Source organism: Nomia melanderi, chromosome 9 (genome assembly GCF_051020985.1).
Source record: "Nomia melanderi isolate GNS246 chromosome 9, iyNomMela1, whole genome shotgun sequence".
Lineage (NCBI taxonomy): Eukaryota > Metazoa > Arthropoda > Insecta > Hymenoptera > Halictidae > Nomia > Nomia melanderi.
In genome coordinates, this window is record NC_135007.1 from 5,451,217 (window position 1) to 5,462,682 (window position 11,466).

General features: G+C 37.3%; 1 protein-coding gene across 1 annotated transcript; it reads left to right on the plus strand.

The window, feature by feature from the left end:
* Positions 1–5,751: 5,751 nt before the first annotated feature.
* On the plus strand, positions 5,752–8,564 carry LOC116431263 (uncharacterized). The gene is made up of 4 exons (XM_031986413.1): positions 5,752–5,763; positions 6,602–6,953; positions 8,218–8,277; positions 8,356–8,564. The coding sequence occupies exons 1-4, from the start codon at positions 5,752–5,754 to the stop codon at positions 8,562–8,564; spliced, it is 633 nt and encodes a 210-aa protein (XP_031842273.1).
* Positions 8,565–11,466: the final 2,902 nt, after the last annotated feature.

The following is an 11,466-nucleotide window of genomic DNA, read 5'->3' on the forward strand; positions in this document are numbered from 1 at the left end:
GCCGTATTTCATTTTGCACGTTAAAAAGTGTAATAAAGCCGGTGAGAAGAACAGTGGAATTATAAAAGATGCGCAATCTTGTCAGAACAATTCAGAGCTCACAGGTAACGATTTTGTAATTTGCCGCCAACGGGAAACAGACAAATCGACTGGCATATCGGCGATCAGGCGTGGTCCTTTCACTCTCGGGGGTGTGCTATTCCTACACGAGTTCCCAGAAGAATCTGCTTACGAGGCGTACTAGCCTGGGTTTTGCGGCCAAGGTCATTTCGTCACTGAATCCCCGATGAGACTGACGGTCTCATCGAACGGAACTGCAGCTGCAGATGCATTCGGTATTTCCACCTTGATTCGCGGCGAATGTTCCCATGTCTCCGACATTGGACTTATTTTCCACTAACTCCCGATATTTGAATTTGCTTACTTTAATATTTTCACTTACTACTACTACTTGAAAACTCTAGAATTAGTAATTAATGTTTTTGTAATACATTTTTCTATACTGATAACAGTTAAAACTATGAACTAATCAGAGTCATTTGAATTAATAATCTACCCATTTTTTTGTTATTATAGAAGAAAAAAAATGGTTAAGATTGCTTTGTTACGTTAAATATCAGACCAGCATATATAAAATACTACGAAATATAAAATGTATTTTTTATGCAAACATGAAATAACGTTTTAAATATTGTTATTGTGAATACTCTTTTTGCTTGCAATATCGTGGTGTGGTTTATTTTTAGGTTTGACCTGAAAATCTACTTTTAGTTTTGAACTGAAAGTTGCATCAGTTGTGTGTGAGTAGCGTAACAGTCGGTGTTAAAAAATAAAAATTGAAATAGTTTTTCTAAAAAACCTTGCTTCATGAAGTGAACTTTTAAGCGTCACCTGTTTGGGACAAGTGGCTGGGTGGCGAGTGAACTTGTTACAGGAATAGTTTGTAGAAATACAATTGCAGTTACAGTAATTCTCACAAATATATATTGCACGTATTTCTATAAATTAAATGAATGTTAAATTCAACTAGATTTTAGATATCATTTTTCAAAAGTGTGAAATACCTGATGAAATTAAAACTATTCATTTTGACGTACAGCCATAGGTTAAGAAACGGATGAAAATTAATTTCTAATTTGAATTCTTTTTGTGTTACAGCAAAATATGTGATATGTTAATTTATCAAGATTAAACCTACTGATGACATTCTATTTTAACCTACATTTATAATCACTTTATTGATTATATGTAGATACAAAACAATAACGATAAGATTATATACAATAGGTATTTCATACTGCAAACATAATAAAGTCATAAAATGCAAAGCTAATGGACTTCAATTTTATTTAACAAATGCCGATATCGTACTTTATTCGCTACAATCCTCTCCCTTTTACTATAATACATCTACAACAAACCAATATGTAATAAACAAATATGTAATATGTATCAGTTACGAATGATCATGAGGAAATGCAGATTTAAATTAATTCTCAGATCTTTGTTTGCACGAAACTAAAACATTAAAGGTCTGCGTCGTAATCAGTCCGTATCGAATAAATAAGATAGAATCTAGTTAATGGAAGTGTTCAACGACAATACAGTCAGGAATTCTCATCAAGTAGTATCCGCAGTCTTCTCTAATCAACCGGGAAAGCTTATTGTTCGAAATGCACTGTTTTACATTAGATTTTCGTAGCCCATCAATTTGACAAATATTAAATTTTATAAACATTATTTAGGAAAAGGTTAGATCGATTGATTGATATAATTATGTGAAAGCGTAATCTAATTTTCTGAGTTTGAACCCTAATTTTCAAGATCTATATGAACGAACACTAATTTTTCTAACAATAATACAATGAAGTATGCAATAAATATCTGTACATCTAGTGTTAATAATGTTTTCAGAATTTCCATAATTTCTCGCTAAATACGATGCCTTCAGGAAATCGAACAACGATTTGAACGAAGAAAGTACACGTGCTCATACATAATTCAGTGTTTCATTCTGCTACCGATTACATTCTTAATGTACGACCAAACAAACTACAGGCATAACTTTAACTAGCGTGGAAAATCAGGATATTGACACGGAGAAAAAAGTGTAAGCAACATAAATGTTATTTTACATAAAAAGGAATAAATATTTGCCTTAATTTGTCAGCTATTGGTTGATCGATTATTATTTGTTATATAAAATCATTTATTTTAAGCTATCTTTTCTTTCGTGTTACATTCCTCTGAAGTTCCAACACTTGATTTTTCTTGATCCTAGGAATATAAGGTTTCCTTCGTCATGAAAATGTAATATAGTGTTTTCGGTAACAGGTGGCACAAACGAGCAATTGGCGATTGGAAGAATATACGTGAAAAAATATAGTAGAGCTTCCAACATCCGCTATTCTTGAACGACTAACAGTCCAGGCAAATGTAAACTCAAGAAGAAATTCTTCCTAGTATGTTTGTAAAATTTGATTGCGACTCTAAGGTATAATCTAAAAAGCCTAATTACTGAGTTTATGAATAACCAAGCTTCTGAACTATATAGATCACTAAAAATGGCGACTCGATTAATCGAAGCCCTACTATAAATTGGAAAAGCAAACTAACATTTCCTTATCTGACACGTTTCATTTTCCAGAAAATCAACCTTAACCATTTAATTGCGTTTGACAACTATACACATCATCTTAAAGCTTGAAACGATACTAATTCTTTCAAAGATGAAATCTTAATTTTTTCAGATAAACATGTAATTCATCTTCATTTTCTTTGGTTTTTCATTAAAATATATCCTACGTGCATTGGTCCTGCATTTGACAAGTACACACTTCATTTTCTGATTTTATTGCCCGCAAAACGAGAGATTTTTAAAACTAAACTCCACAGTTATCAGGTAAAAAGTGTTCTTAATTCGCGTATAGTATTTGCAAGATAATCGTCCAGCGAAATAAAAGATCTGAACTCGAAATTGGGAAATGACTCGGGCACGTGCGACTTTTCGCTCGGTTCCGCTTGAAGCGCCTAGTAGGCTACCCTGCTCCCATAAGAATCCCGATGCATTGCGTCCGCTCCGCGGCGCAGACAATGACTGCAAATGTCAGTCTCACCATTAGCATTGATCACGTTCAATCTCAGCAGAGCGGCCGTTCTAACCTACGAATTTCAAGCCGCGATCTGCCCCCGACGCCAATGTAATCGTCTGTAAATCGTCCCGCGACTAATATCGTTCCAGTAACCACTCCAAAGGTCCTACCCGTTTGTACAGCATTCTGAGACCTTACTTAACTACAGTTTATCCAATTATTTCCATTCTCACGTTAATTCGATTATTTCTATGAGAATGACAGAAGCAACGATTAGGGTCGATTCGGATTACAGAGTGCCAGGAGTAATTAATGGTCAATCAAGATCACCTTCTCTACTGAATTTTACCAAGAGCACCAAGCTTATGACTGTATCAACTAGATTTATGTACTTTAGTATGGATACATGTATCGGTGCAATTTTTTATCTTATATAAAATGGATTTATAACATTTTTTCTTTTAGAACGGTTGATTCGGAAATGATTTAAAATCTCATTTATCCTGTTATCATTAATTTCAAAGTTATCAACCTGTCCAATGTGATATACTTAAACTTCTAGATTATTTTGGTTACAAGGAAACCTCTTTTTCCCTGAAGAAACTGGCCTGAAATTGGTCTATAAATAATACATGTATTCTATTATTGTTTTGTTGCCGTAGATATATATAAGGTGATGCATACTTAGAAGATCATTCAGGTGTCGTAAAAACAAATTACGTTGACAATTTCACGATAACTGAGATATGTATCAATGGACTGTAACCAGAGCATCGAAGATTGCGTCTTCCCTAGCGAATTGCGAAGTAAAGGTCACGTTCGGCTCGACACGCTTACGCCCGTAACTTTGTCTGCAGGCGATATAGCGTAGAAAACCGTATTAATCCCTGAGAACGTGACTCTTTCCCACCCATAATGTTAGCGCTCGACTTGGCGCTGTTAACCGATCGGTTGCTTCACTCGCGGGGATGACGCTGCTAGCCGCCCACGATTTTTCGACCGGGAACATGGAGCTGGAAGAATGCTGGCATGAGAATATAAAAATGTTGGTGCACGATGTGAATCACGTTTCAGTGTATTTGTCCTTCGTTTCGATTCTCCAGGGATCGTTATCATTATTAGACATCTCAGGCTCGCAAGTTACACAGATCAACTGCTCGAATACTTTGATCTCTTTTTACATTAAGGAAGTAGATTCTGCAAATTGTACTCTTTACATACAGCGTTTACAATGATTACTTAATTTTTAAAGTAATAAATTTCATATATTCAAGAGTGATTGTATTAAGTGTTTAATTGAATTACTTGACGTTTGAAATAAATTCAGCTCTATAAAAATTAAATGTCAGTATGTACGTATTTTTGTTCATGAGTACTTTCAATTATTAATTTATATAAAATATTAAAGGTATACCAATAACATAACAATTATAATTTGACAAATAAACTTTTGTTCATATTTACATATACTTATACTGTCAGAAGCAAATTCAATTTACATATCTAAGAAGGTAATTAATAAACCCTGATATAAAAGGTTCAAAAATCAATTCCATATATTGAAATTTGTATAAAGCAAAAGCGGCGAGCAATGCAAAATTCAAATTCAAGCCTTAAAAAAGTTACACTCGGATGACTGAGATTCATATTATACTAAAAAATCGACAATATCTACAACCTCCAGTTTCATCGATCACCAATAAGAGTATCTCATTCCCTCGATAATATATACTACAAGAATTCCAAGGCGTCTCTATCAAGCAAATCACACCGAACATTAAAAATCACGCCTCCTCGTCCCCACGCAAGCTCGCAAATTACACTAATCGCCGCACGTCCGATTCTTTTGTTCGAAACGCGCGATTAGATCGAAAATGACTCTATCCCGCCCGCGACGTGCATCCTTCCCTCGCAGTGGCAATTCCTCCCCAACGCATTCCACGACAGCCGGCGCAGCGTCCCGACCAGCAGCACATGTTTACGGCGAAGCCGCGGCGTACGAAAGGCGAAAGACAAGCGGGGATGGAGTAGGAGCGTACGATTCGCGAGCGTTCTCACGAATGGGCTCACGAACGGAATGACTCGATCCCGTCACGCCGCGCATCGAAACGATCCAACTTCGTCAGCCGACAAAGATCTTTCCACAGGATCCTTCTGCGTCTTCCGCCAGACCCGAAACTTCTGCTTTCGAAGAGACACGTTACGATAGACAGTTACAGAGTTCCCACCTTATGAAGCACGTTGACGTCTAAGACGCGGTAAATTCATCGACAAGAAAGGGGATGTAGATTCTGTCGTTTCCAGTGTAGCTATGTGCGCGAGAGAACCAGAAAGACGCGGGTCGCTTGGCCACGGTTCGCTTCAGCCGTCCGTGACGAAACTGGAGAAGAGACAATGGCCAGAAGAAAAAATTCGCCGGATTCCTTTCCGAGTGGAAATAACTGTTTCTCAACAATTCGTCGCCGAAGGTCGGCCAATGGGACCGGTGTCACGGGGGTGGGTGTGCCGGATGGTGACCTTCTTACACAATGGTTGAGGCTGCACCATCAGCGGATATGATTTGAAGGGATCAACCGGGGGCGCGGTCGAGACCCTGGAGGAGTATATAAAGTCGGACCAAGTCGTCCGTGGGCACACTCAGCAATCGTCGGGCGGCAAGATGAAGGCCCTCGTAAGTATTCGATCCAGCCGATCGGAAGCGACCGCCTCGATGCAGTGAACTCTCATCCGCGCGCCGCTACGGGTGAGAGGCTCGGACCCCGGGGAGCTCGAGCTCCGGTGAACGTGACATTGTGCCGATGGCGGTTTCATATTTCGCGGGGTCGACTTTGCCGGTTTTATTGCTTTGGACTATGGTGTGCTATCTTCTTGTACTTTTCATCTTTCGTAGAAGAGAATTCGAGAGTGTTATTAGGGAACATCCGATGTTTCATGTATATCTCGTATTTGTAGTTTGCTCTTGTTTGAAGTTTTGTGTAGGGAATAAGAGGAGACTTTTCGATACTAAGCGATGAAACTTTTGCTGCTTAGTAAAGACTTTGTTGTGATAAATGTGTGACTGAACTGGGGAGCTTTAAGCGCTTGAAGTGTGTACAAAACTTGAAGGAAATTAAGAAGTACAGAACAAACTTACTGGACTTACAAAATTACTGGAATTATTGACGATGACAATCAAATTCTATTTAATGTAGGTTACTTTGAGCTTTGTTACAAAAACGTATACTCGCATAAAGTTCCGTTTTTAGTATGTTTGTATAAACGTGTATAGGTACAAGTAGTATTTTTTCCAAATGCAACCATACTTCTATAGAATAGCTTCTACCACGATGCAACACAAATTATATACTACATACATCACATATTTTAATAAATTTTTGTAAGGATTTCATTTAATTTAAATTACCCTGCGTGTTACTAGCTCTACTACAATAACTCCGCGAACAATATTATTAAACAATTAGTTCGGTATTTAGTATGATAATAAGCTTCCCTTACCTTGGAATTTTCAGCTAATCCTGGCAGCTCTGCTCGCCTTCGTTGCAGCTGCGCCACGCCAGCGTCGCGAAGCTGTTTGGGGAGGTTACGGTGGTTATGGAGGTCATGGAGGTTACGGTGGTCATGCTGGATACGCACATGGGGTAGCTTTGGCTGGCCCAGCTCTGGGACCAACCAGCGTTGCAGGTCCTCACGTGGGAGCATCTGTTTTGGCTGCACCATCGATAGGACCAGCAAAATTGTCTGGGTCCGTTGCTGGGCCAGTACATGTCTCCGGCGCGGTTGCTGGATCCGCATTGGTGACAGCATCAGTTGCTGGTCCTGCTCACGTTGAAGGATACGGTGGACCCTACGATGGAGGAGCTGGTGAGTATTTTACAGTTTGCTGAACTTGAAGAGTAAACATTTTCTTTCTTATAAATATTTACCGCAAAGAAAACATTAAAATATTTTATTTATTCATGTATTGGAATTTAATTGAAGAATTAAATGTTATTAAACATTTGTAATATACAGGGTTTCTAAATTTTCATTCCAGAATTTTGATCAACTTGATTCAATTCAATCATATGTTAACACGTCATTTTACTAATTTATTTAATAAATGGCATTGTATTTACGTACTGAAATTGCTTAAAAATACGAAACGGAAATGGGTAAATTATATTAATATTGGAATAATATTAAATATTGAGCAATTATTGATGTATAAGAGAAATTAGTTATTAATTATTTTTTACCATTAGTTTAAGTAAATGAACGGTTGAGGTAATTAAACAAATGGTTAAAATCCCAGTAAATGGTGGAATAATGAATATTGAATGTTACGTTTATAATTATGATACAGTTGTAAAATGTGTAATACATTTGAAGCACTTTGCATGATTTAATATGGTTAATAAATTGCGTAGTAATATGTCTTTTATAACACCGTTCACAATAATTAAATTATATTGTTATTCCTATAGTGAACACGCATATTGCCAGATAAAATTCTGCTGCCTTAGTAGGGGGAATTATAAATGAGACCTTGCAATAATAAGAGTAGCATTCCCAATTTTTACTTATTCTTATTTAATTTATTAACTTTTTCTACTTGACTATTCCCTCTAGAAAAGCATTGTGTTACTAATGAAACTAGGCAAAAAGTTTATTTCATAATAAGTAATACATTAAAATGTCATATCAGCCATTACTTAAATAGAAGAAAACATTTTATTTTAAACAATCCGTTACTCTTTACCACGTGAACAAATACATTAGAACTGTTAACAAATGATCTAAAAAAATCTTTGATTACACAGGGCTAAACACAATATTATTCCTAATCTCACTAAGCTTCACTATATATGTACTAACGACTAACACTGTTACTAAAGATTTTCAATTCAGTTTAATAAAAATCAATATTACTAATCGTTTACAAGTCAAAGTAAAAATGTGTTTCTCTATTATCAATGTTTGCCATCAAACCGCGTATTCAAAATGAATAGAAAATTGCCTTGCATTCCTTCAAACTCTTAACAGTAAAGACGAACATAGCTGAATAAACTGGTAAAGCAAATGATTAAGAAATATCCAAAAATTGAATCTCTTTTAACGAAATACAAACCATCTATCCATTCCTCAGGAGTGGCGTACGCAGGTCCGACATACGGTTATGCTGGGTATCCAGGGTACGCAGGATACGGTGGGTACGCAGGACACGGTGGACATGGAGTGGTGGTAGCTGGTCCAGCTGCCCACGGAGCAGTTTACGCAGGACCAGCCGCCCATGGCGCTGTCCTGGCTGGACCAGCAGCTCATGGAGCCATTCTCGCAGGTCCAGCATCCCACGGAGCGGTTTTATCAGGTCCTCACGCAGGAAGCGCGGCTGTGTCCGGTCCCAACGCAGGTTCAGTGGTAATCGCTGGTCCCTCCGGTAAAATCACCGCCCACGGAACCGGTCATGGCGGAATCCATACGGGCCATTGGTAAAAGATGTGAACTGTGAAGAAATAAAGAGTTCCGGAAATCTCTCTTGGTACCATCCGCGTCGGGTTACAAGATAATTAGTTTCGAGGTAATTTACTGCACAAAGAGAGCTCATTGAGGTGTTGCAAACCCAATGGCCCGTGTTCCACGACGTCCTCCCCTTCGCGATATGTTACGTATTACATTCTTCTTTTTTTTAAATAAATAGATAGTACAATGTTTTACATGGATCGTCTCACATAGGATATTATTTTACGAGTATGGTGCGTCGTAATGGTTCCAGATTGCTTGTTATTCGTGCTGTAACTTTAATTCTGATCTCCTATGGTAATATATAAAGATAATTGAATTACTACCAGACGCTGTTGTCCAATTATGTAAACCATTATTATATCCAAGAGCGTTCCATTTTTTTTCGAACTTGGTACGAGGCCGGCTTCAAACGTTGCATATCCTTTATCATCGTTTTAAATTGGTTATTTATTCCACGTTGTCAGATCGTAAATTAATGGCCTCAATCACACGCATTACCTGCTTCTGGTCTGATTAAAAAAGTCTCGGGTAACTCGTTACCTCTGTTACATTTGATTTCAAGGATTATCTTGAAATGAAGTTCACGTTTTAAAGTTGAAACCACGCGTAAGCTGACCGTGGAAAGAATTTGGAAAAATGTTTATTTTATACGGCGTTTATATCCCTTGAATGTCTCTTAGACGTTCGGTTTACAATCGAATGGATAACAAATCAAACTAATCTGGTATATCGTGGCCGATTCTGCTAACGCTTATCTCTCAGAAATGTTGATGGCCGCGTGGGGCGATGACATTACACATATGGAACCGGAGTCGAGTCGAACCGTTGACACAGATCCGTCGCTTTCAAACGATATACCAATGTAGACAACGGTAAGGTCGTTGGGAACGTGACTTCGGATACGGTCCGTCAGCCTTCTATTGTATCGCACTGGCAGAATTCGATCGATCTCTAATTGATCACGAATTCTCGCCTCGCCGTTTGATAAAACTTGGACCTGCATTGCACCCAGTATCAATCTGTAGAATCGAAGACCGATAAAAGTGCTACTGAACGTTGGATAGCTATTTCGCAATCACTGATAAAATCGGTGATAAAAGCTAGGGGATAAAAATGAACATGTCCTTCTACGATTTTACGACTGCACATTGTAAAGATCTTTGTGGTAAACCGACCACCAAATACGCGCGAGTTCGTTATGGTATTTTCTCATTAAAGAATTTTTTCGAGATTAAAGATTCTTCATGGTTGGCCAGATATCGGGTTCCGCCAAGGACAATGGGAAAAATTATTTGTCCGCTCGGTCAGTGGATACAGGTGTCTGAGTGCGCGCAATCTGAATAACGTTGGACTAACGAACGTCTCGCGCATAGCTCGCAGGAGGTCTTACATGGCGACCCGAGAATTTACAGCCTTATCTTTCATTGCCGCTCCGCTTGGCCGTTTATCGTTAGATCTGTACACGACAATTACTGCGTTTCGTTAAGGTTAAATCGATTCTTAACACGAGGAGTACGTTATCCGTGGACCGTTTCTGTTGTTTTTGTTCCGCGATTATTACGCGTGGAACAATGGCTATTAAAAGCTGTTGCACGTGTGGTTGAACTTCGCCTCGTTAGATTATGATTTTTATTGTGCGCGACCTCGTGTATGATTTATTCGTACATAATCGAATTCTTGATGGTGATTAATACGGCAAGTCTTAGTTTCGGTTAATTTATTACGCGATTGTTAGATAAAACTATATTATTGTTTCGTAAAATTCGTGCAATATTACGAAGTGCATATTTCGAAGGAAGTTTGAGATCAAACGAATTCTTCCTTCGGAAGTTATAAGTGTACTTAGACAGTTTTAACAATTTTAAATGGCCGCGCGAGGGGATAAAAGCGGCCGTAAATCGTCACGGAAATAAAAATCACAAAACTTTTAATGACCCTGTTAATAGCTTTCTGTTACTTGGCTTTTATTTGCAAAATTTTAATGAATAAGAAATGATATATTTTAGAAGCAAGTAGGAAATCTTATTAAGATTCTACATGCAAAATTTAAAGTCAATAAACGAAAGTACTTCGTGCATTTATGATCACAGTAAAGAAAAATGTCTTTTGAAACATTTAAATTACTATATTCACTAAAGGAAATGTATATCGCGCAAATTTAAAGTATTCTGTATTAAAAAAACTTATTCATCCATCGTATTGAAATTGAGTTTAAAAAAATATAACAAATTTTGTTACTTTTCAAATACAACATACAATACACAACAATATACAAGAAAAGGAAATAGAATTAAAGTTACATTAAATTATATCTTTTTATAAGAAATCTCCTTCGCCCCACTTGAAAAAAATTAATTAAACCATGTATTCGAATCAACATCAACACGACTTACCAAAAAATAATATTTATCAAATTCAAAACCTGTGAAATACAGAGGTTCTAAAAATTTAGTGTCAATGTGACGAAACAAATATATCACCGTATGTTGAAGTACACTACTTCACAAAAGTATTTAAAATCGATACGTTTATATTAAAAATATTGCATTCGCCGGATAATAGATATTTTGAAATTTCCTTATTTGTAATGCTCGGGGTACTTATGAAAATAATGTACATACATCTAATTTCAAATAACACACGCCTGAGATGATCATTTTTATAACAAATATATCAATTTTAAATACTTTTGTGAAGCAGCGTATCTAATCACAGAGCGCATACTGTCAGTTGAAATGAAAATGTCGTGAAATCTTCGGCGCGGATTAAAGTTCACGATGTCCTAAAAAGCCCACTCGAATCTGGACCGGCGGATGATTTATCACGTGATTCATGCGATCCTGAGGATTGTCTGGATATAACTGTGCCTACA